The 27,377-nt window shown below is 39.2% G+C and overlaps 1 protein-coding gene across 22 annotated transcripts in view; it reads right to left on the bottom strand.

The window, feature by feature from the left end:
• The window catches only part of ESRRG (estrogen related receptor gamma), a 632,553-nt gene that overhangs the window by 157,229 nt on the left and 447,947 nt on the right, over positions 1-27,377 (bottom strand). For 18 of the 22 annotated variants that reach the window (XM_086694080.1, XM_086694083.1, XM_086694082.1 and 15 more), the window contains 2 exons: positions 26,281-26,696; positions 1,425-1,541 (listed from right to left, as the gene is read on the bottom strand). In XM_086694080.1, coding sequence (XP_086550206.1) covers positions 1,425-1,541; positions 26,281-26,696 — 533 coding nt within the window. The remainder of the gene's footprint in view (positions 1-1,424; positions 1,542-26,280; positions 26,697-27,377) is intronic. The other 4 variants (XM_086694094.1, XM_086694097.1, XM_086694096.1 and 1 more) reach the window with 1 other exon arrangement.

Below are 27,377 nucleotides of genomic sequence, written 5' to 3'. Positions count from 1 at the left end.
ACCCGACTTGCTCACTGTTGCACCACTGCAGTCTAGAATGATGCCTGGCACTCTGGAGAAACTTAATAAATATTTAGCAAGGGCATTATAAATATAAAATATACCAACTGTGAAAAATCCTAATAGTGCCAAAGGCTATACGGTGAAAAGGGAAAATACCCCTCCTCACTGGATTTACAGTGCCACACTGTCCCCAATCTTTATTTGTCCCTCCTTCTACTTCCCCATGTGCACCCTACCACAAAGCATATCTCCCTTCTACCATTCTTTCTCCTTTCTCTCTCTCCAGATATTTTCATATGAATTATTAAGATAAACTTTTTATAATTTTTATTTAATATAAATATATATTTGTATATAAAAATATATAGACGGTGAATCCTACTACTAGGGGATTTGTGCTTTATTTTATTTTATTTTTTTACTTGACAACACATTTTGTGTCACCTTTTCATAAGGCTTTAATTATACAATTATACACCCTTTGTTTATAGCTTTCCCCACCCGCCCCCCCCAGAGGAAGAGGAGAGTCAAGATGAGAAGAAGAATTGGAGAGTCTTCTCTGTTCCTAGTCAAATGAGGGGTTAGTTCTTAGTGGTCTAGTAAAGGTCATAAGAACATAAGTCCAAAAGAGAAGACTGGAAAAAAAGAAAGAGTGTTTTACACCTAAAATTAATTTTCTTAAAAAAGTGGTGGGGCGCCTGGGTGGCTCAGTCGGTTAAGCGGCCAACTCCGGCTCAGGTCATGATCTCGCGGTCCGTGAGTTCGAGTCCCGCGTCAGGCTCTGTGCTGACTGCTAAGAGCCTGGAGCCTGTTTCCGATTCTGTGTCTCCCTCTCTCTCTGCCCCTCCCCCGTTCATGCTCTGTCTCTCTCTGTCTCAAAAATAAGTAAACGTTAAAAAAAATTTTTTTAAGTGGTAACAATATGAAATGATGGCTATGTTGATTGGCTTGACTCTGGCGATTATTTCACAGTACACATGCACATCAAAACATCAAGTCATACACTTTAAATATATAGTTTTTATTTGCCAACTATATCTCAATTAACGACGGAAGGAAAAATCTCTCTGCAAACTTAGAAAAGAGAAGAAACACAAAAAGACAACGACTAGCCTCTTGGTGTCCTTCGACCTTCACCTCCTGCAAATTGTAAAGGCAAAAAGAACCAGAACTACCAAGCATACCTGGTGGGCTTAGCTGCACACGTGACGTTTCCCACCTTGTCCCCTCCTGTCGATGTCAAGCCGTCAGCCAGGACTCATCAGAAAACTCAGGCGTGAACAAGTATTCTGTCATCAGATTCAGGGTGCTTACTGTGACCCCCTCTTTTCGTGATTTCTGTAGCATTTCTGTAATCCCCTGCACACACCCCTTCCCCCATTCCCACCCTGAAGCGCGGGGCTTCTAACAACGTGCCTTACCTTCTTTCAGCATGCCCACTTTTAAACACTTCATGAAGCGGCAAGCCTGGCAGGATTTACGTCTGCGCTTTGTGATTTCACATTCATTCGTGGCGGGGCAGCTATATTCTATATTACCTAAAACACAGAGTTTGAAGGAAAGCGGTTAGATTTGCAAGACCCCCAAAATGTGAGCATCCCAAAGGCAACGTCTACGCATTCATCCTGCCCCTCCCCTCAAAAAAAGTCACAGGAGATTCATGAAGATGTCATAAATGTCACGAAGCTGTCTGCTCGGTAGCAACCACTTGAGATGCACTGAATAACTGGAAGATAAATGGTAAAGGATCTCAAAAGCTTAAGTTTAAGGTTAGCCTTTAAAACACTATGCTCAGTCTACCCGTGTAAAACATCAGTCTTTCAGAATCTTAGGATCGAAATGAATTTTCAAACTAGATTATTTCCGTAAAAGCACAAACGTCAAAATCATATTCTCGTATCATCAGTTCTGGATTTCCTTTGGTTACGAATGCTCCAATGCATCAGGCTTATCGTCTTTCTGACACTAAACAGCACAAACCCCACTGTGAAAAATTATCAGCAGGCTAACCTGGGGCCTTACAATAAGCTCCTAGAGGGCAGGGACCGAAATGACTTGGCTCTTACGAGGCCTCACAACATGGTTCTCTGCTTCATAAATGTTTATTGAAAAGGAGGAGGAAGAGGAGGAGGAAGAGGATGATGATGACCATCATCATCATCATCATGTTTGTTACATTATCTGCATTAATGAATTCCAAACACTCAAGCTCCATGAAAGTGTCATAAATAAAAATAAACTGCTACGAAACTACACTGTTAATATCAGAGTTGACATTATTTGTGGTCGTACTTACACCCTGGAAGTGATAAATATGTAGCCAGAAGAAGATCCAAACTTTAACTTGAAATTTTTTCAATTAATGCCAATGACAGCATGTGGGATGTGCTCTGGGGCTGCCTACAGCTTTGCAAAGAAGCTGCCTTTAAAATAAAGCCTCTCTCCCGTATCAGCTCTGTCACATAGTGCTTGAAGGTCTTTCCTTGCTTCCTAACCCTTTCCCCTTGTGATTAAGTGCATTAGTATCTTAATGAAAATGCATTCTGTTTATTGCCCTCTTGGGAAGGGGGAGGTCATCACACCAAATGCATAAATTGTCATCAGAGACGGTCCGAGCATAATTGCAATTTTGCTGCTCCGTGTTTGCAATACTCAGGGTCCATCCAAGTCCCCTGAAACATGCGCAGATTCTAGTAATTAGCATACAGTCTGCCTGGGACCACAGCATTGATGAAATATTTCAGAGTTAATCACACTTTGTAAACACTGATTTATATTGACTACCTTTCTCCAGACTGATGTCTCCTCATTAAATATCACATTAGTGGATTGCAGGATTGTACAAAGACTCAACTACTCAGCAACTGCTAATTCAACAGGAAGTAACACCTAACCACTTATAACTACTGAAAATTGGTTAAGTATGCATGACTAAAAAAATTTTTTAAAAAGCTGTGTACTATAACTGGAGATAAGCCTATCAAAACTGTTTGACTAAATTAGCATTCTAACTCAGGGCATTTATAGTAATAAAAGCAACTACTTTTTAACATAAGAGATTCAATAATAAGAGTAATATTAATCGCATCAACAAAGGCGCACACCATCATCTTCAGAGATATTACTAATACCCAGGAAACTGAGGATAAGTCAAAGGAACCAGACTGGCTGGGTCATGGCTGAGAATAAAAGGAATTAGGATCTGAACTTTAGATGAACCATTTTTCACTGCTGTGCTCCCTTAACCATCACTGGAAATTTCTTTTGCATCCAGGGAGTATTGCTAGTAATTTCCTAGGGATTAATTAGTATTCTACTACCAGATTCTTCCACTCTACATACCTCTTCCTATACTTATTAAAAAGAAACTCTGTCTTTGCTTTCTTAGAAAGAGCTGAACAATAACTATTAGGGAGGAAAAATGGTTTCCAAACAGCATTTCTTGCCCTGTTTTTGCCTAAAGATTCAGTATCAAGTCCTACCTTTGTTCACTTTCCAATATCAAAGCATGACCCACACTTTGAACTCAATGCTGGGAACTTCTACCAGGGTGACCCACCATTCCCCTCCCCGCCCCCACAAAAAAATCATCTTTCATTTCCAACCAGTTCCTCTTCATCTGAAAATTCTATCCTCATCCTCCACAATAACACACTTCTGACAGGAACCTAAGTCAGGCACGTGTGAGCTCACATGTGGACTGTGGGTGTGATCTCCTAACTGGGCATTTTGCCTCCATGCTCTCCCCCTGTAATCCATGCTGCATACCTCTTCCTAGGACTTCTTTGGGTACGTCGGTACCCTAATTAAAAAAAATCACTAGGGGCGCCTGGGTGGCTCAGTGGGTTGAGCGTCCAACTTCAGCTCGGGTCATGATCTCACAGTCTGTGAGTTCGAGCCCCGCGTCGGTCTCTGTGCTGACAGCTCAGAGCCCGGGGCCTGTTTCAGATTCTGTGTCTCCCTTTCTCTAACCCTACCCCGTTCATGCTCTGTCTCTCTCTGTCTCAAAAATAAATAAACGTTAAAAAAAATTCTGTTTTAATTTTTAAAAAATTAAAAAAAATCACTAGATTTCTATGGCCTCTTGAATTAAATATAAAATATTAGATTAGCAAACAAAATCCCCACTCCAATAAAACTCCTGTCTACTTCTCCAGCAATATTACAATTATTACCTTATGTGAACTTTCTGATGCAGCCATTTCAATTTATTCTTTTCCTGTGTCCTTCAGACTTCCCTCTGAGAATGATCTATCTTTGCCCCTCTTTTCTTCTTAAAATTACTTCCAAGTCACAATGTTCAACTCAAATTCCATTCAAATCTTTCATGAAAACCTCTCAGACCATCATAGCAGAAAATGACTTTTTGGTTCTCATATCTTTTCACGTACTCTCATCACCTACAGACATGCCATATTTTGTCATACCTTTTTTGCATGCATATTACCCATTAGATGGTAAGATCCTGGAGGCAAGGACCATTTCTTACACAGCAGAAAGAATCTTCCACCAAAAAGTAGTAAATAAGTAAAATAATATGCTTAGAAAGCTTATATTTTCTTGATTCCTCAAGGTCATTGCTTTGAACACTAATTATGGTGCTGTAATGTAGTAATGCCCACAAGGTCAAGAGCTAGACATCTCATCAGGAGGCAATGTTAAGAACACTAAGAAAATCTGGGGCGCCGGGGTGTCTCAGTCGGTGGAGCGTCCGGCTTCGGCTCAGGTCATGATCTTGCGGTTTGTGAGTTTGAGCCCCGCGTCGGGCCCTGTGCTGACAGCTCAGAGCCTGGAGCCTGTTTCGGATTCTGTGTCTCCCTCTCTCTCTGTTCCTCCCCAGCTCTGTCTCTCTCTGTCTCTTTCTCTCAAAAATAAATAAACATTAAAAAAAAAATTTAAAGAACACTAGGAAAATCATTCCACGAACCAAAAAACAGTATTCAGAAACCTAGTTAATTTTTTAAAACCTTGAAAAGTGGCTTTGAGAAAAATGAAATGCAAGGCAAAACAGGAAGAGATCATTGAGGGGAAAACCAAAAATATACAAAGGCTGCTAGGGAACAAAGTGTGAAAAGAAAAAAAAGAACTGTAAGAGGCTTTAAAGGAAATAAAAGAGCATCTTGATATGAATAGAATAAGAATGAAAGGAAAATAAAACATGAAAATACAGACAGATGACGCTAAAAGGGTTAACTTTTATCTTGTCATAGTACTTACTGGACACATTGGAGAAAATATTTAGGAGTGATTCAACAAGAGTAGCTAAATCTGTGATTTATGACCCTTCTAAGGATGATTGTGTAAAGATTTTTAAATTTCTTCAAAAAACAGAAGGAAAATTATAAAATTACCACGTGAGAATTTTACGTCATATATAAAGAAGTACTCTAGTTTCCTTTCTAACCATTACATTCCATAGTTCCTTGATGACAAAAAGAAATGTAAAGGAAGAGAAATTTTTAATAGTGCCTTAGGATGAACTTTGAGGGAGAAGATCTGTCTTATTCATTCTTGGATCCTTGATGCTCATCAATGAGCCTGCCATTTTGTATCATGTGATGGGCTGGAACAGAAAGAGGTAGTTCCTGCTCTTGAGAAGTCCACAGTCTTACAGAGGAGATAAGACTTGTAAGCAAATAACAGTACAGTTTGGTGTAGGGGGCAATGGTTCTGGATTCAGTATTAGCATGCATGTGCAAACACACGCGCTCCCACAAATGCAGAGATCATGCCTAAGAAGTCAACGAATTCTCAGCCTAGGAGTGAATGACCAAACTGTGCTGTGAAAAATGAATACCTAACTACGCTGTGGTAGAAGTATCTTCCCAAAGCTATAGGCAACAAAACATTTTTGTAAAAATTTCACTGTGAATGGATAGAAAATATAGTGGTCCTGAGTGTTTGCACAAATGATATATTTTCAGCTTAAGTGTACAGAAATTGTTTATGATGAATCAGGTATCCCTCAGCCAAATTTCAATAAATTAGCCTTCACATATATGAGTGATAACCTTGATTTCACGAAGTAACACCAGTTTATATCTTGAAAAACAAATCAACATTATTCTAAAGAACTTATGTGCTGGAGGGATACCTCTCTAATTTCAAAGCCCTCCCATTGAGTTTCAGTTCGTCGTTGTTGGCTATGATCACCCACCCAACAAAGTCTTTGATCCGTGTTGGAGTCTACACAGATTCTGTCCTTGAAATACCTTCCCTGGTGCTTTTTCAATGCAGTAATTTTTTTAAAGGCATTTTTATCCTAAAAATGTGCTGCCCCAAGCACCTGGGTAATAATGCTACATCTATTTTGGTAATGGCTCAAAGACATTACTCCCAGTAGACCACGTGACCTCTACGGGGCACTTGTTTTCCTTCGATTCGCGAAAAGTGGAAGGCAGGTAAAAATATTTCCAATAGCAACTGTGGGTACCTGGAATGTTAACACAGGACAGTCATTCGGGAGGAGGCAGAAGTTATTGTTCACAAGCTAGGATTCTCATTTCAGACACGGAGTTTTCTTGGATTATAGCTTGCTATTTTCTGGGACACATTTGTTAGATGGCACCGGGGACTGAATTGGGCACCGACTGAGGACACGACTGGAATTTTCCCAGTTTTGTCAATAGCTGGGGAAGTGAGCTCTGTTGCAGAGGGAACCAAATCAACACGGAAGCTTTGGGTTTTTAAACCAGGCTGACAAGAATGATAGAGCAATTTATAATATCTCCTGGCAGCTTTTCAGAAAGTCCTGGGCTCTGATTACTTATTTCAGAGTCTTTTGTACAATTAGTTTGTAGGCAATATAATTTTCTCACTTACTGCTTAATAGAATCTTGCAGCTAGCTGGCGGATAGAATAACAGGGTGTATGTAAAACTCCAGCCTGGAGTGCCAGTGGATAATTTGTATATTCCTTTCAGTCACTTAATGGACTTTTACAGTTTGGCAGTGAAAGGGCTGAATGATGTAAATTAGCATGGCATCTCAAAATAAAAATATATGTCAAATCCTTACTCCCAACCCACATCACTCAAACACAGTAATGATGCATTTGGCTTCATGCAGTTCCTAAGAGTTATCCTCTTTTTCATACATACAGACATCATAATTGTAAAGCCACTTTGAAAGCATCTGTATATTTCCCCCAATTGTTTTAATTTTATTAACAGAACCAAATGGCTTGAGATGACCCACAGGGCGCTCCAAGTGGGGTTTATCCAATTGTTTTCCAGTATTAAGTAATGTTAAAATAATGGGATTTGCCTTAGTACACAATTACAGAGCATTAAAAACATGCAGCCAATAATCCATAGTATTTTTGTTTTAAATGACCAAAAACATTCAAAAATGAAGGAAAACCCTCTGGTGTGTAATAGTAAAAGTTTTTCCATACAGCAATACACCTTTCCTTTCTCTCCTTTTCTTTTCTTTCTTGTTTTTAATGCTTCCTTTTTCCTATTTTCTGCCCCTTCCACCTGAAATTGAAATATTAGCTATAAGTAGGATTATATAATATGGAATAATAATTTATTACATATCTGTACATCAATGTACACACTTTTTAAATTTTTTCAAAGAATCCCAAGTTAGACTTCAAAGTTGCCCAGAGACATTATACCTGTTCCCAAAGGATTGCTCTGAATACTTTTTGAAGCTCCCTTTAGAAATGCCACTAAAGTCACTTTACAAGCTATAAGGGGGGGGGGGGGGGGGGCGTCAAATTACATTTCATCCGTATTCACTCAAAACATCTGACTGCTTCCTTATCGCAAGACATGATGGCAAATGATATGTGCTCAGTATTAAATTTTAAATTTACCTTCAAATTTCAAAGATCTCTAGATCACTGATGGTATTTTGAGAACCTGCCTCAAGTTCTAAAAGAGGATGCCCAAAGGTATTACAAGGAATGGCCATGTCAGATTCCCAAAGGGATGGCAGATCACCTGTGAAATGGAGGCTGTGGCCTACTGAGGCCGGAGGAGAGGGTGTCACATCCAGTTAACAGTCATGCCCAGCTCTTATCAAAGCAATTTCATATATAGGGTTATGCCAAAGCCCCACGTTCTTTGCCTTTTTGCTGCCCCTCTATCCTCTTAAAAAATGAGGTGGAAAATAAGCGGGCAGAGGAAAGGTCTTTTGATATTTGGCTCTTCAGATTCTATAGGATTAAATTCCAATAATCACAAACATAGTACACAAGAGCCATACTAGTATATTCAGGCACAGACTACTGCATTTTCACCTTGAAGCTCAGGCCTACCTCCCACTTGAGAAGAGATGACGGTTTGTTCTTAAGGGAAAAAAAAAAAAAAAAAGATCAGAAGAAGCCCATAAGCAGGTAGGCTCATAAACCCTGAGCAACGTCGACTGACTATAGACTGACTATAGACACGCTCTGGTTTCATCTTCCGGCGAGCCATACTGGATGGGCCACTGAACCCACAGTGGGTATCCACCACCTCTCTGTACGATACAGCCAACCACAAGATTGTATTGACCTGTTGAATTAAATAAAAAATAGATCCACAAGAAAACAGTTCTGTCAAATGGGGGGAAATTCTTCAGCCTTGATTTTTTTCCCAGGTTAAACAAAACATAGCCTACCTCAGCTTCTACCAACTCCGTAAACATGGACATTCCTTTATAACATAAGTTTCACAATCAGTGACTAAACATGGGGCACTGGGCATGCTCATCTCAAAGTAAAGGTGAAAGAAATTGCTGTATGCCCATTGCATGTCCATAACATACTACCTTGCATAGGGTTTAGGAAGACATCTCAAAAATACATGAGTGAAAGCAGAGGAGGAGAGAGAAGGGGAAGAAAAGAAATGGCGGATGAAGGTCCAAATTAGCTCTGCCTTTACTAGCTGTGTGGACTTAACTAGTTACTTTACCTTTACTCCTGTCGGATTACTAAAATATATAGGAGGAATAATCACGTGTACTTTATAACACTGTAAGAATTACATGTAATATAGTTTTAAAACCATAGATCACGTTGTTCACCCTTCTGAGAACAAAAGGGAGAGACACTGTAGGATTTCATCAATTACTAAATACTTTTGCTCGCAAGACCTAAATCTGGAATTGGGAAATATTATAAAACAACCTTCCTCAGATTTATGCAAAAGTGTGAAAGTGAATATGCCATTCACCCAGAGAAGCTGAAAGAAAATTTTGCCTTGCCAACAACTCTAGTGTACATGGCTATATTTTACAGATAATAGGAAGAGAGGAAGAAGAAGAAGAACTCAAGTCATTTTTTTTTAAAGCACCAAATTGTCTAAGAAGCGAATTTCTGAGATATCAACCATATCTCCTTGTGAGCACTTCCTGTCACTATGCTGGGGCTCATAAACTGCACATCAGTGGGTGTAATCTGATTATAATCAAGGGTAAAGGATTTGCAAAGCTCTTCCAAATCCCACCAGCCTTATCCCTTCCCAGAGTCTCAGGTCAATTTCTATGCCTATCTATCCCAAGCCCACCCTTGTCTGACACGTACACTGAATTAGTCCAAATTCCTAGAAAGCAGCATTATCTTTTCTGCTAGCCCTCTTCACGTGCCTCTTTTACCATGTCTTCCATGAAGCTTTCCCAGAGCCCACAAGACTGAGTCCTTATGGGTGTGACTGGTTCATCTCACATTTGTCTTCACGTGGGTCATTCTCTTAGAACTCAGCATACTTTGGGGCACCAGGGCGATTCAGTTGCTTAAGAATCTGCCTCTTACTGAGAACAAACTGAGGGTTGAGACAATGAGACAAAATAAAACTAATAGGAAACTGCTAACAACGTATCATTTGGCATTAAGCAACACAAAATTAAAGGATATTAGACTTTGAGGAGAACTTAATGTTAGCTGGTTCAGCCTCCTTGTGTTAGAGACCACAGACAGGTAAATACGTACTGATTAATTTCTATTCGCTGGACCCTCTTGACAAGGATATGGATAATTAATTACCAAAAAAAAAAAAAAAAAGACTAAAACTCAAATATCCTGACATCCAGTCCAATGCTCCCTAAATTCGCCCATTAAAATCTGCATATCAATACGTATAATAAACACAAAGGGTGTCAGGCACTATTTTATGTGTTTTACAGATACGAACACCATTTGGCAGATGAGAGAATTAAGGCACTGAGAGAAAGTCCGTGCTCTTAACTATGATGCAATGCTGCCTGACTCCGATCTTCTAAAAGTAATGGAGTATTGTTTGAAAAGAAATAAAAAAATGAAATTCCTATCTTCTGAGAGTGTGCTTTGTGTAGTTGTTGTTGCTATTGTTGCTGGTTGGAAAGGAAATTTTGATGCCTTAGAATCGTAAGATAGGGGTGGATCTTGGCATTGTCTTTTGCTGTTGTCAGACTTATGGTACAAGGGCAGCTGTGGGAGAGGATAGGGTTGCTTTTGGGGAATGGAATCTCTCAACACCTCAAAAAGAAATCCCTCTACTTGTCTCTGTACCACTACGGTTTGCGGACAGTTTAATTCCACAGAAACCAAACAGACCATGTCACCAAAGCAACAGGTGTCAGGTTGTAAACAATGCATTTTAAAGATCCCAAAATAATGCTATTGTTCATGATAGCAGAGAAAAGTAATCCATACTCAGGAGAGTGTGTTCTGAAAGGCATTTTCAAAAGGAATAATCAGTATCTAATAAAAAACACGCTCGCTGATGAAGATGATGGAGAATACAAATATCTCTCATCCAAGGTAACCAGAAATTCAATGCTTTTTAGTTTTGATGCGATGACATCTTCTTGGAAAAGGCAACTCTTCTTCCCTAGTGTAGAATGCATACCCTGTGTGATGTGTGTAGCCACTGCATCTCAGTTTCTAAGCTCCTACAGAGTAGGGATGGTGTCACAGAAGTATTTATAAAAGAGCTCAGAGATGACCACTGCCATAGGAAAGATGATAGATCTGAGGCAACCATAACCCCCAAATTTGCTGTGCTCAGTATTCCACAACAACTTTTACATGTTCTTTCTCTACCTACACGTTTTAAACTTTGATGAATTTTCTTATCTGTTTTTTAAAACATATGACTAAAAAGTGGTTTAACAAAATACTTTAGGTGAAAGAAAAAAATGCTAATAAAATCTAAGGCATTCACTATTTTTTAATAGAAAGGTACATTTTACAGTGGCAGTCATCAAACGGTACAGGAAGTCCATATGACAAACATGGAGGCATTAGGATCATAGCCTATGTGACAAAGCAACTGATTCTTTTTTTTTTTAATTACAAAAAAATTGTTTTTAAGTAATCTCTCTACCCAACGTGGGGCTCGAACTCAAAACCCCAAGATCAAGAGTTGCATGATTTTCCAACTGAGTCAGCCAGGTGCCCCAACTGACTCATATAGGAAATTGACTTCATACCAATCCAAAGATTTTCCTTGTACCTTCAACAAGTAAACACAAGCACATCTTTTCCTAATACTGTCCTTAAATGTTTCTGTTCTTAAGTGCCATCAATGTGCCAAGAACTTTGTCAGAAAAGAGAGATTGGTATTAGAGACTTACTTCTTTCAAGATCAAGTTGATGCATTCAACAAGCATCTATCTGTGTCCTCCAAAGTTGGCACAGATTTGGGGAAATCTGCTGGACACAGTGATGGTAACTGATCTGACCTTAAACTGCAGGAGGCAGTACAACAATGGTTACAAGATAAGATAGGAGTCAAACTGGGTTCAAGTGATTGTTCTACCATTTTCTACAGGAGTCAAGGAAAGCTTTTAAATTTCAAGTTTCCTTCTTCGGGGGTGAAAGATGGATCATACCAATGGACACCTTTATGGTGTTGCTATGAAAATCAAATGAGATCATGTAACTCAAGGCCTGAACCAGAATGAGCACTGATTCTCAACAATAATGCAACATTGTAATTATATGCAGGGAAGGGATTCAGGATGCAGAAAAGCTAAAGGGGCTCTACAAGTGGCCAGGTGCCGGTTCTCAGTGCAGAAGTGAGGAAATGCCTGGCAGAGAATTTCTTCCGGCCTGTTGCAAGAAAGCCAACAGGAATAGACCTGCTGTCCAAATCACAGGCACATTATGAGAAGTAAAAGCAAACAAATATTCAAAAGACAGTAATCAGGGTACCTGGGTGGCTCCATTGGTTAAGTGTCTCACTCTTGATTTCAGCTCAGGTCATGATCTTATAGTTCGTGAGATCGAGCCTCGCACTGGGCTGAAAACTTAGAACCTGCTTGGGATTCTCTCTATCCTCTTTCTCTGCCCCTCCCCCTGCTCACACTCATGCTCGCTCGCTCTCCCTCTCTCTCTCAAAATAAATAAATAATCTTAAAAAAAAAAAAGGATAGTAATAACTAATTACCCCAAAGATCAGGGAACTGACATAGGACTGCCAAGTGGATTTAGAGTGAAACAAGGAAAGCCCAAGGGAGGACCACGAAAGTTTCCTAACATGTGGTGTTTGTACCTAAAGATTTTCCTCTCTGAAATAAAACCTGCGTACTAAACTGTCTGCTATGATAGGGATTGCAGAAAAGTGCCAGGCATTTCTTCAGGAAGGAGGAGTTATAGGGGAAAAGTTAGCAGTGTCAGAGGGGGACTTCCTGTGTGGTGACGGCCCAGGGCAGGCAGGGAAGGCTGGGGATACCTGCTTAGCTCTCACTCCTTCATATAACAGCAAGGGTGGACAAGTGTTTTTTATTAACGGTCCAGACAGTAAACATTTCAGTTTTGAAGGTCATTTGGTCTCTACTATGACTCCCCAGAAATCTGGCAGAAGACCAAAAGCAGCCACTAACAATACACGAATGGGCATGGCTGTGTTCCAATAAAACTTTCTTTAGCAAATTTCTTTGGCCCCAGACCTTAAAACATATGGACAAAAGGCAGCAACGATTTAAAACAAACAAACAAACAAACAACAACAACAAAAAAAAAAAACACCACACACACAAAACATCTATTACCCATTGTTTCCTTTCTTACTTATAACTCTGTCAAGTAGCTTCCTACAAGTTAGGCACAGACATTACAAAAGAAATCTTAGTAAATTGGTACTATCTCAGAGGAACAAATGGCAGAAGAAGTTGGAGGGCTTTTGCTTTAAATATCTATAAAATTTGAAATTGTTCCCCATATAAAACGTAGTTTGAAGACTCTGGGGGACAGTGAAGGCGTTCCAGAAGCAAGGAGGTGCCTTGGGAGTAGTGAAGATGCTTTGGAGGCAAAAGGTAAAGAAAAAAAAAAAAAAAGGTGCAATCAAGGACAAAATCTTGGGCTAGATTCATTCCTTTGAAGATTCTTGTACTTGTCTCTGATCTTCTTCAAATGAAAACTATGTGAATAGTTTGTACTGGAAAATGGATATCAGAATGTAGACTTCGCTGTGCTTTCAGATTCACTCCAAAGGTACATTCAGATTTCAAGCTCTAAATTCTAAATTAATCAAAATTTCCTGTGCACTAAATCCTCTTCTTTTCTTTTTGTATTATTACTCAGCTATGCCTTTATTAAAAAGTATATTAGAATTCAGTGGTCTCTTTAAGCTAATTCAAACCAAAATAAACAAGATTTCATCCCAAAGAACATAATTTTTTTCTTTAAAAATACAGATTCATTCATATAATCACATTCTCCCCACTTCTTCTGACTAGTATTCATCACAAGAAAAAAAGAGTTGCCCTCTACTTCAGTCACAAAGTTTACACAAGCAGACAACCATTTTCACATCAAAACAAGAGAAGAAATAAACCTCTTTTCTTCTGAAATAAAGAATTAAAGAGTCTGGAAGTTTTATCAATGGTGTGGGTGGAGGTATATTTTTAGGATCAACCTAAAAGTAACAGCTAAAAATCCAGAGTAGCAGAGCACCTGGGTGGCTCAGTCGGTTGGGCATCCAACTTCAGTTCAGGTCATGATCTCGCAGTTCATGGGTTTGAGCCCCCTGTCGGGCTCTGTGCTGACAGCTCAGAGCCTGGAGCCTGCTTTGGATTCTGTGTCTCCCTCTCTCCCTGCCCCTCCCCTGTTTGCGTGCACACACACTCTCTCTCTTTCAAAAATAAACATTACAAACATCATTAAAAAAATCCTGAGTAGCAAAATGAGAACCCACAGATAAAAATCAGGGAACTGAGACAGAAAACTGATATGATAGAAGAACTGAGCCCTCAAACTTCATACGTAGGGGGTTTCTAAAAATGAATTAAAAAAACAGATCTTTTAAAGACATATTTCTGATTGTCTCCTTTTTAAAAAACCTTTACTATTAAAAACCTTTACTATTATCTAATCATAACTTTGGAAATATTCTTAATTTCCCGTTTTTATTTTATCAATGTTCTAGAAAATTTTGCCCATGGACTAAAATCTCTTACGAAGAATTCAGTCTAAAATTATTTGATGCTTTAAAGGCTTAAAAAATATGCAAGGCAGGGTAATGAGCAGTAAAGAGCACAGGATCATGGCTCACACTGTCTGAGATCCAGTTGTTTTGGGGCCATTATTTTTCTAAGCCTCAAATTCCACATACACAAATATGATAGTATAATAATATAATAGTAGTATCTACTTCTTTGGGATAATGGAAGAATTAATAGAACAATTAGTGTAAATCACTTAGAACAATGTGGCACATTGTAACAACTGATATAGTCATTATGACAGACTAATGAATTTTTCATCTACTATTAGTGGTAAAGGCACTGTGTGCAACTCAAGAGGCTGAAAACAACTATTTACATTGTTCACATATGTAATTATTTATGCACAGCCTAAGGAGGTAAAAGATTAGAACTTCAAATTCAGAAAGTATGTGAAACCCTTCAAAAATGTTTAAACATTCACCTCACGCGCTCATTAGGATGGCTACTATCAGAAAAGAAAAGAGAAAAGAAAAGAAAAGAAAAGAAAAGAAAAGAAAAGAAAAGAAAAGAAAAGAAAAGAAAAGAAAGGAGAAAAGAAAGGAGAAAAGAAAGGAGAAAAGAAAAGAAAAGAAAAGAGGAAAGAAAAGAAAAAAATTCCAGGATGGATGCAGAGAAATTGAAACCATGTGCACTGTCAGTGGGAAAGTAAAATGGTGCAGCCATTATGGGAAACCAGTCAGTATGAAGGTTTGTCACAAAATTAAAAGTAGAATTACCAGATGATCCAGAAATCCCACTTCTGGGTATCTATCTAAGAAACTGGAAACAAGATCTGAACGAGATATTTCTACACCCGGGTTCACTGCAGCATTATTCACAACACCCAAGAGGCAGAAACAACCTATTGTCTTTTGATGGGGGAATGGAAAAAGCAAGAGTGGTATAGACATATAATGGAATATTAGACAGCCTTTAAAAAGAAGCAAATACTGTCATATATTACAGCATGGATAACCCGAGGACATTCTGCTAACTGAAATAAGCCAATCACAGAAAGACAAATACTGCATGATTAGAATATAGGAGGTAAAAGTAGCCAAACTCACAGAAAGCACAAAAGTGGTTTCCAGGGGCTGGAAAGAGACGGGAATGGCGAGGGGAATGGGCAGTCGTTTAACTGGTGTAGAGTTTCAGTTTTACAGCATAAAAACATTTAAAGATTTGTTGCACAATAATGTCCAGTTAACTAATACACTGCACACCTAAAAATGACTAAGATGGCAATTTTTATATTCTGTGATTTTTATGCTACATGCATTTTTTATGTGTATGTTGTGTTGTGTGATTTTTACCACAATAAAAATAAAATAAATATTAAGAAATAAATAAATGCTTAAACATCATTCAGATGTAAACACTTTTAAAATTGTGTAAGTGAGTTGCAAGGACTAGGCCATTATTGAATCCCATTATCAACAACTTCAAGAGAAAGTGGATTAATGCCGTGGGTACTCTTTACCACATCTAAGATATTATCTGAGTTTATCAAGTAATAGATCAGAAAAAGGAAACACTGCTCTGGGCTTGTTAACAGTAAAGCAGAAAAGTTCTTTCTGACCCATGCCATGAAACCCTACCCCACCATTCCTTATATCCCACCTCGTAGCTTCAAAGACTTGAATTTTAACAAGTTACTGATGTCTCCCTTCCTCAGGACCCAGCAAATCATACTGCACCATATACTCTTACAACTAATTACCAAAATGACCCACATTCACGTCAATAGGAACCTGAGACCATAGACCTTTCCTTGCTCATTCTTTGTTTACCTTCCTACCTTTAGGGTGAACATTGTAATCTACTGGGGTTAGCAGTAACTAACTTTGAGTTTACAGGAGGAAGGGTCTTCTCACATAATTACTTTAACATAGGCATTAAAGCGTGCATTCTGAAAAAATAAAGCACAAGGTATCATTCCTACTATAGCTACTGAGGCAATTCTAACAAGGTAATTTATCAGTTGGTTCTCTGAATAAAACAGCCTGATTTGTCAGGGCTTGGTTCTGGGTCAAGGGAGAACAAGAATGGGAGAATGAAAGCTATTAGCATAGAAAGCGAAGCACTGATAGCTTTGCTGGGCAGTTTATCTAGTAATCAAAAAACAGCCTCCGGCCCTTCATCAAAAACGGTCACCAGATAATTCTAGGGTGGTGGTGGGTCCTTCCAGAAGAAAGTCCACTGGTCTGTAGGCAAAGGATCTGCCACACCCCTCTTCCTAAGAAGTCCATCACAAATATAAAATTTGACCACACTAAAAGACAGGAGAGCAAATGGCATTTTTACAGAATTAATTGGAACTGATCCTTGGAGTGCCTCAGTCTTGAGCGTGTAAACTACACAAAGTCCTCCTCAGTCATTCCCTGCCCAGAGGGAGTGTTGGTGTGGAGTGCCGGGAGGCATTTTAGATTTGACGAGTGGTAGGCTGGGGCAGGCCAAGAAAAGAAAATTACTCACCAACAGAGTGCCTAGAAGAAATGGCAATGTGCATGCTCCCTTTCCACAGGAGAGGGACTGACTCAGGAACAGGGTTGGGCGGCCCAGGTGGGTTGCCATGTGAGATGTTGCACGCTGGAACCAGAGACAGCACCGGGTCTCAGGCCACAACCAGTACCCTTCACACCATGCTGCTACCTCTGAGGACCCCAGCTCAGGTGAACCATGGGAAACTGACTGTATTGTCTGAGGGCAGACAGTTTCAGTCAAGAAAAAATAAGTGTACGAAAATAAATACAGGAGGGGCGCCTGGGTGGCGCAGTCGGTTAAGCGTCCGACTTCAGCCAGGTCACGATCTCGCGGTCCGTGAGTTCGAGCCCCGCGTCAGGCTCTGGGCTGATGGCTCAGAGCCTGGAGCCTGTTTCCATTTCTGTGTCTCCCTCTCTCTCTGCCCCTCCCTCGTTCATGCTCTGTCTCTCTCTGTCCCAAAAATAAATAAACGTTGAAAAAAAAAATTAAAAAAAAAAAATAAATAAAAAAAGAAAATAAATACAGGAGAGCATGGCCTCTTACGTATGCGTGTACATGTAGAGATAATCCAGAATTACCTCCTTATTTTTTATGATTCTATCATGTAGGCCACGTCAAGGAGAATCAATGGAGAATATATTAACATTACAGATACATCAGCACTTTAAAGTATGAAGACAGAGCTAAGGTTTTTTGTTTGTTTTTAAGTAGGCATTCGAGTCCAGCGCAGAGCCCGGTGCAGGACCTGAACTCACAACCCTGAGATCAAGACCTGAAGGGAGATGATGGGTCAGACGCTAAACTGACTAAGCCACCCAGACGCCCCAGAAGATGCCGCTAAGTTTAAAAAATTACTAAAACGCTTGTCCTTCTATTAATTATAATTATTGCACTTTTAAAAATTAGTGATGCTATTATCACAAATGTCCTTTTCAATTTTTTATAGTTAATTACAGAAGATTAATGTTTATTTATTTTTTTAATATGGAATTTATTGTCAAATCGGTTTCCATCAAATATCCTTTTTTAAATAAGTAAAAATAAACATAATGTAACTTACCCGAGGAACATAAAACACATACTATATCACTTCCCAACCACTGCGAAACAGCATAGACAGTAGAAAAGAGTGTCACTCATTTTGCAAATATATTGCTACGAAAGTGAATTTTGTTTGGCTAATGTGACTAAAATATCTCACTGATTTGACAGTAAACTATAGTTGGACATTTTACCATGTCATAAAAAGTTTCACTAAAAATTCGTGTCCTCCTGCCATTGGCATATACCCCTTACACCGGACAGGTTCCTATCCAGTGTCACTCAGCTGGTAACCTTCCCCTGTGAATCAATAGCTAAAATGATACGTCAATGTTAAATGACTTTCAAACTACAGCAACGTAATGAAGTGTTTAAAAAACATGTAAATGACACCAGAGACGCTCATGTCACAAATTTGAGTTCCTAATATCTGAAGGACAAAAATATAGTAAGGATAGTTAAATGTTCTTCTATTTTCTTTTCTTTGATCAAAGATCAACCACGCAATTTAATCTCTGAAAATAATCAGTCTTATACAACTCAAGATCCAACTTTTTGTCAACTGCTCTGTTACTATGTTTCAATTTACATTGATTCCACTTTCCAATTTGCTAGCTAACACGCACGAATATGACACAGTGAACAGTGACAAGAGACTAGAAAAATGTGATCCTTGAAGAAATAAAAACATTCGGAAAACCGAGATAGTACACTTAAAAGATCATCATGATACAGAACTTGCTTTCAGTTTAAAATAATAGGTATGGAAAGTTGCCTAAAGAAGTCCTCTGGGTTGAAAATCCTAGTAGTCGATGTTGCCTACGAGAAGATAAATTGGGGTGTTTTGGTCTGGCAGTTACCCAGCAGTCAAATCGAGCCCTAGGCATATTTTTGTATGGCCCCAAGCTCAGAGTGGTTTTTATATTCTTAAACAGCTTAAAAAATAAAACAAAGCCAAGCAGAGTATGTGACAGAGAAGGCATGTGACCCACAGGTCCTAAAATATTTACTCTCTGGCTCTACAACAACTTGAGAAGTGATGACAATTTAGGTGCGTTCCTAAAAGTCAGAACAAACCACAGAAAAGAAATCACTACTCTTTTATCCCTAGAAGTGGGTTCATTAAGTCAAAAGTAAGAGAGATGAATCTGTAAATTATGCTTTTTCCTAAAAGATCCATTCACATAATATATATTCTCTACCAACACAGGAAGTCTGCAATATAAATTTTACTATTAAAATAAACACTGAAAGTTACAATTAAAATAGCCAGAGTATAATGATATCTCTCATTTATAACTTGGCAACATAAATGCACTTCCAAGAATCAGACAAAATTGGAATCAAATGTAAGAAAAAGTGGAAAAGTCACTTAAACTTTAACAAAAGCAAACTCTGAGCTAAAGCAAATGAATTGTACACAATATTTCTTCTGTAATATTAGTATCAATATTTAATTTAATACTACATCCAAACTGATAACCCCTGAGATTCTTCAAGCCAATTTAAACATTTCCAAATTATTTTGAGTTTTAATCTTAGAACATATTAGAGTTTTAAAGAGGTCATTTATAAACTGGGGTAATTATTTTTCTTAAATACTATTTAAGTTAAATAGAGAGTATTTTATATTTTCTTTTGCAAGGTTCAGATGATGCTCAGACACTCAATTTGTAAGTCTCTTCTTCCTCCAGTGTTGCAAATATTCTCTTCTAAGACTAAAATAGCACAAATGGCAAAGAAAACGTGACACCCAGGAAAGATCCTCTAGGACTACGCCGCCTGCTTTGGGAAAGAGTCAGCAGTTCAGTATGGAAGAGAAGTAGGCACGTCAGATCCACAGGCTATGCCCGCAGAGTTAGCAGATGGCTAGCAGGCAAATGCCTTATCTTTAATGCCCCATGTTTAAGGGGATATTTAAGCTCTTACCATGTCACCTTTAGAACCAGACCAAAAAAAAACAAAAAACAAAAAACCCCCACCTGAAGGCCCTGGGCTTTAGAAGACTTCACAGTGCAGGGGGCCCTTCAACAGGCTAAGAGGAGAAGACCAGCTGGAGCCGACCCCCTTGTAGCCCATGATCCCCAGTAGCTGGGACTCTCAAATTCTGTGGCTAAATTGCCACAATCCCCTTCCAGGACCTGCATGGGCCAATCCCGTGGGTCCATCCTCTGGAAGGTGACTTGGACTGGACTGTTGGTGTGCACATTATGACACCCATGCAGTCTAGGGGTAACTGTTCGGAAGGGGTCAATGTGCCTTGGACATGTGAGCAAGGGTGTCCACGCTATGCACAGGACATAATAGGAGGTAGAGGGGAAGAGAGAAATGGCGGGGTGTAGGCTAAGGACGGACCTTCTTTCTACTACCTCTTTCTGACACAAAATTCCTATGAGTCTAAGAATTCAAAATGCAAAGCTGGCCTCCCAGGCCATTATGAAGGTATGTTTGTCCAATAGAAGAAGAGAACATACGTCACTTAGCAGTTTGTTATCTCGATTTCTAAGCTTCTAAACATTTACACATACGTAATGTGGCTGACCGCCGTAGTTCTGTCTCGGGTCCCACAAATGTCCAGAGGGAACTCAGTTCTTATCACGGTCACTCCTACATCTCATGCTGCAAGGACGTCCTGCTTCTTCATTCCTGAATCCCACATGTAAAGCTTAACTGGGAATCTGATATTTCACACAAGTCCCAGGACTCAGGCTCCTATTCTGATTTACCCAGTTTCCCATCCATTGACACAGGGGGGAGAAAAAGGTAATTTATTGCCATAAAACTATACAAAACTCATCGAATTTCCAGTCAGCCCACTCAAATCCTCCTGGTGAAAAAGGGCACCATTGTCAAGAATGGCTTCAGGGAGAGAGGGTTTATTATCACAGCATAAGGTAGATAGCTATGATCTGAGGAAGCCTACACATCCCAGTTCAGCATCAAGGACACTCTTGTGCTGGAATATCTGAACCACCCAGTATTTGAGTATCCCAGTACACTGCCAGTATCAATCAAAATTCATAATTTATTGAGCACTTACTATGGGCCAGGTAATTGACAGACATTCTCTCCTTTAACCCTTCCTACCTGGGAAACAGAGGCACAGTGATGTTAAGGTCTCTCATCTCTAAATGGCTGACACCTAGGCCTGGTTTTATATGAACCCAAGACCTATGCTATAATGAATATCTAAAAAAAAAAAAACAAAAACAAAAAAAACCCCAAAACCTGATTTTTTAAGTATACAATTTCCTCTTCATGAAGGTGTGGGGAAAACAAAAGGTCTTATCTCTAGCCCAGAAACGAGCAGCTGAAAGGGCCTTATTGGCCATATAACTATATACAAATACATACATATATATATATACATATGTGTGTGTGTGTGTGTGTATATATATATATATATATATATATATATATATATATGTATTATTTCCCATATCCTTGTAGAGAAACAAAGAGAAAGTTAGAACTTTGTATGTTAAATGATGAACTATGTATTGATATTGATATTTTGGGGGCATAGGAAGATATTTTTCTTCTCTTGCTTCCCTCACTAGACTCCAAGGAACACTCTTAACAGGAAGGTACGCACAAAAAAATCTCCCACTCATTTATGAATCGGGACTAACACTGGAATTGGAAAGAAATGAGAATAATGATATCACACACACCATTAAAAAGCCCAGAAAATGGCAATGAGATCACAACTACCATTTTAACCCCATCAGGTGATAGGACTGTCAAAATCTTCTAAAAAGGTTTTTTGGTCAGCAGAAAACAAAAACAAAAACAAAAACAAAAACACCTTGACTTTTCCCTAAGTGCTTACCTAGTTCAATGGTTTTTCAATGATGACTTGGAAGTAGTCAATAAATAAAACACGCCTTTCTGGTTGGCTTTCCCTGAAATCTATGATTAATTGCCTTTCACAACTGGAATACCAATTCATCTTTGAAGAGAACAATTCTCATTACTTTTCTTTTTTTTTCATTAAAATTTTTTTTAATGTTTATTTATTTTTGAGAGACAGTGAAAGAGTCAGAGTGTGAGTGGGGGAGGGGCACAGAGAGAGAGAGAGAGAGAGAGAGAGAGAGAGAGACAGAATCTAAAGAAGGCTCCAGGCTCTGAGTTGTCAGCACTGAGCCCAACAAGGGGCTTGAACTCATGAGCAGTGAGATCATGACCTGAGCTGAAGTCGGACACTTAACCGAGTGAGCCACCCAGACGCCCCTCATTACTTTTCTTAAGGTGTGCTCCGGATATATGTGCTTTTGGCTTTAAATTTAAGAAGTAGTTTCCCCAACCTTCATAATTGATATTTATCAATATTGTATAACCAATCTTAAAAATGGATTATTACAACAAGAAATAAAGACTCTAAAGAGGTAATATTCCCCACAAATATGCTTTTGGGTGCACCTGTCACGTAGTCAAGTAACAAGAGCACCAGCAGGCGCTAGTGAGGAGGAAGCCACACTTACATAATGCCCTGATCTTAAGGGTTGCGAACAGTAGAAAGACTTGCTCTTAAAGGGAGTTGCATAATCTCTTCTCATTCCCTGAAGAGCTGTAGGGGAGGGAAGGGACAGACTCCTTTCTGCAAGGAGAGCTTGGCTGCAATGCTGCCTCAAGGCATGAGAATAGATTCTCGGCCCCTTCAGCATCAGAACAAGAATCTGTGATGAGAACAACAGATTTGGGCCCCTTTCAATGTCTTTGGAGTTCAGCTGCTATCACTATTTGGCCACAGAAAGGAGGGGCTGTTCCAGTCTTCCTTACAATTACCACCCTAATTATTACATTATACTTTCACAATTTAATCCCTTTATTTGCCTCACTGCCTTTTTGGGGCTAAGTTAGCCCCACGGTGTGATGCCTGCTGATGTAGCTAGCAGGGTAGCCTAAGTGCCGCCCAGCTGCCAGCTACAAACACAGCCAGGTGGGCAAGTCCAGAGTGCTAATCTGGACAGTGACATCTCTGTCTCCTGCTCAAAATCCTTGAAAGTTGCTCTCTCCAATATGGAGTAAAACTGAGCACTATACATCAATGCCAAGAATCACCCTGTGCTTTGCTCTGTTAAGCTTTTGGTAGCATTTCAGCGTCCTAAGGAATAATCAGGCATAGAATTCCAATTGCGCTATTCCAGTTAATTGCACAGTAAATAACTAATGCAGAGCTACTAACATCTAAGCTATAGGATTTAAAGAAAAAAAAAAAAACTGTCAGGAAACCTTTTCATAGTTGTTTTATCTTTTGAAAACATACTAAGAACCAAGGAGTTTAACCACCACCTGCCCCCTCCCCGCCCCCAGCCCATCCTAAAAATTTGTTATTCCCTCAAGGCAGAAGATGGTTGTAGAGGAATTCACCTCAAGGCACAAGTGTTTGAGAACTGAGGTTTAATAAAATGTTGGTAAGAGTAAACTCCGGACAGCATGCTAGTGTCTATCTAGCTCACAGTAGGTTCTCAGTAAAGATTTGTTGAGTAAAGGCGGGTGGTTTTCATGGTGAGAGCCTCTTGCTTATAGAAGCATACACAGCATTTGTTAATTTATCCCAAAATATTTGCTTATCTCTGTGTAGTTAATTCCAGAACTGTATAAACTGGATAAACAAAATCAAGTCACTACCAGTTTGAATTTTTAGATACTCCGTAATGTAAGTATTCTAATACCTTTGGACAATGGCTACTAAGAACCCAAAGATTTGAAATGCGTTTTCATTCTCAAGTTTTACAATGTTAGTAAATAAACTGAAGATATTTTTTGCAGATGCACAAGAGTGGAAGCAAAACATTGTTTTTACTTACTTTACCTATGATTTCACATTTCATTTTATCCTTAAACATCCCATGAGGTAGGTATCAATGCCTTCAATTTATAGATGAGAAAAAAGAAAACAAAGATCCAGTGGATAAAGGGTTTTTGTAAGAAAATGCTAATAAGATATGGCAATGATGAGCCCTAAAATATGAAGATACAGCCATGAAAATATTTAGGTTACTCGGGGCGCCTGGGTGGCTCAGTTGGTTAAGCTTCCAACTTCAGCTCAGGTCATGATCTCACAGATCGTGAGTTTGAGCCCCAACTTGGGTTCTGTGCTGACTGCTCAGCACCTGGAGCCTGCTTCAGATTCTGTGTCTCCCTCTTTCTCTCCCTCCTCCACTTGCTCTCTGTCTCTCTCTCTCTCTCTCTCAAAAATAAATAAACGTTAAAAAAAAATTAAAGTCTGATATAAAACAACAAAAAAAAATCAGGTAATTCATATTTACTCCATACTAACCTTACTTGTGTTCTTCAGTTAAAAGTATGAAAGGTTATGAAAAAGTAAGGCTTAAATATCCACTCTATTATCTAAGAGTTAATGATGTCTTGAAAAACTGTGATCCTAAGTAAACAGCCACAAATCAAGGAAGCTATGGAATAGACACAGAAGTAAGGGAAATTGTAAAACCCAATCCACTAAAGACCTTTACTGAAATCTTCAGTGCAACTAACAGACAAGACTTGCCTCCCAGCTGCTCTAGGGGAAAAAAAAAAAAAAAAAAAAAAGGTGGGAGATTACTGTATGTACAAATAAAGGGTTTCCTGATCACCTTTTGTTAAAAATTTAGGATGAGAATTCAACAAACATAATCTCATCTGCACTTTGAAAATCAGTACATCACAAAGCTATTAAACAGATTTCAGTTATGTCCAAGGATGGGCCATTAGCAGACGATGGTCAGTCATTGGTGGTTATCAGCAGCACCATGGTAGACATCAAACTCGGCTGAGTATCAGAATCACCTGGAAGATTGCTGGGCTCACCCCCACAGATTCCGATTGGGGTGATGTGGGATGAAGCTTTTAAATAAATTCCCAGGTGACAGTGATACCACAGGTCCACTAGAGATACTCTGAGAAACCATTTATTTATAGAACACAGCACAGGAGAGGGCGGTGATTTCTAAACTTGGCTTTACTTAAACATTAAGTGCGAAGCTTTCGGAAATCCCTCCTTTGCCCTTGCAACACCCAAAGCCAGTTAATTCAGAATTTGGGAGTACGAGCCCTGGCATCAGTATGTTTTCAGTCTCCAGATGATTCCAGTGAGCTGGCAAAGATGAGAACCACTGATATGTGGGAAGACATACATGTATCCAAAAAATGGCTGTCTTTTAAGAAGAAAACATTTTGGGGTGCCTGGGTGGCTCAATCAATTAAGCATCTGGACTCGATTTTGTCCCAGGTCACCATCCTGCGATTTCTGAGATTGAGCCCTGCATTGGGCTCTATGCTGACAGTGTAGAGCCTGTTTAGGATTCTCTCTCTCCCTCCTCTCTTCCCCCGCCCCCCTCCCTCAAAATAAATAAATAAACATTAAAAAAAAAAGAAAACATTTTGTAAGCCACTGAGAATAGAATCACTGATGAGCTGAGAATCCTCAACAGTTACTCTCTTTCCCCTATTTTCTTCATATCACAAAGGACCTAAAAAAGTGAAAATTATAACTTCCTGTGAGAATATATATCTATGGCTTTTAACATGAGTGGAGCTCTGTATTTGTGGATTACTAGTTTAAATGAGCACATACAAATTTCAGCCATATTTTCCTACAATTATGTTGTTATTTATAAATCTGAAAGTCTATGGAGGTTCAGATGTGTGTTATATATGTGGGAGGTATATTTCATAATTAGGTATAATTTGGAAGACTTTTCTTTACAAATTCATTAAAAAGGTGAGGAAAGTATATCCAACCATAGGGAAAGAAGGAAGGTAGGAGACAATTAAATTTTGTAGACGGGTGGTTCTCAAAGCATAGATCCTGGACCAGTATAATCAGCATTACCTGGTAATTTGTCAGAAATATAAATTCTTGGACTTCTACTCCAGATGTAACAAGTCAGAAACTCTGAGGGTAGGGTGACTTGTATTTTAACAAGATCTCAAGGTGATATTGGTACACACTCAAGTTACCACTGCTCTAAAGTATCTATTATTTTCATGCCTCTGTAAGAAGAACCAAAGAGGCAAAAACACTATGGATCCAGTGTGTATTTGTTTAGTTGCAACACAGACCTACATTGCTCTGATAATAGCTGTGTTTTTTAACACATAGCTTAATATCATTCCATCATTAGGGCTTAGTAGTGAAAGCAGAATTCTTAGGGGGCATATCTGGGGGAGTTTATTCTATAATCCCTCCACAAGCTATTGTAATCTATTTCTATTTTGTACTCAAGATAGAATTGAGACTGTAAAACTTGATTATCAAGGATAAGAACTAAGAAAAACCAGCCAACCAACCACCAACCATCAACCTGAGGCTGGAGGAGGGTGGGGTATTATTCCCAGGTGCAACACTAACCTTGAATCGTCCTCTTGAAGAATGCCTTGCAGGCTTCACATGATGCTACCCCGTAGTGGTACCCAGAAGCAATGTCACCACACACTAAACACAGTCTCTTGGGCATCGAGTTGAGCATGTATTCACACTTGGTCTGGGGATCTTCAACAATGGTGCTGGAGCAGTCATCATACAGTTTCCTGACAGGCCCACTACCTCCTAGGATAGGAGCAGAAGGGTAGAGAGGTGGCGAGTCAAGTCCGTTCTGATGGCCATTCATGGTTGAACTGTAGCTCCCGCTGGCGTCTGAGGAGCCACCTGGGCTGTGGTGGTTGACGCTGTCCGTCAAGGAGGCCGGGCTGGAGGGTTCCGTCTTGATGAAGGACGAACAGCTGGAATCAATGTGTCGATCTTTGTTTGACATTCTGCAGAGAAGCCTGAGATGTAAGGAGATACAAACGGAGAGGGAGAAAGAGAGAGAGAGAGAGAGAGAGAGAGAGAAAAGGAGAGAGTGTTAAACATAGAAACAAAAACAGGTAGAAACAAAAAGAAGGTGAAAAAAATAGAGAGAAAGTGAAAGGGAAGGATGAAAGGAGGGGAAAAAAAATAGAAGAATTCATATGTTAAAGACATTGCTCTTTGAGAGCACTGCCTAAGAGCTGGGACTACACATCATTCATTCCCTAGTCAATATCTCTTGTTCTACAAGAAGGTAATCAGCATAAGGGCATGACAGGGTTACATCAAAGTGCCCAGACAGGCCATAAACAAAACCTCTAACGGGTCCAATTCCTTTTATTTTACCTTTCTCCTGGAAAACCACTGTCAATACTCTAGATTCTAAATTTGCCGCGGAAGAGGAGTGATTTAAAAGTCTATATCATTTCCAAAATTGGATTTATCCTCACTCTACTTTTCCCTCCCATGTTCCCATGCTGCAATCATTTTATTATGAGCAGAATCAAACTTTTATTTTCAAGACCGAACAGATGATTCCTCAGCTCTGTAATTACAGTTTGTCAACATGCTTCCATAAGCATAACTGTGCCTCTTATTGATCTGACTAAGACACATAGGGAATATATCCTCAATCACTTCACTTCTTTATTTAAATCGCT

This window comes from Puma concolor, chromosome E4, assembly GCF_028749965.1.
Source record: "Puma concolor isolate L17-30 chromosome E4, mPumCon1.1.hap2, whole genome shotgun sequence".
NCBI classification, from domain to species: domain Eukaryota; kingdom Metazoa; phylum Chordata; class Mammalia; order Carnivora; family Felidae; genus Puma; species Puma concolor.
The sequence above is the reverse complement of the archived record's forward strand: the minus strand, read 5'-3'. Positions and strand labels throughout refer to the sequence as shown.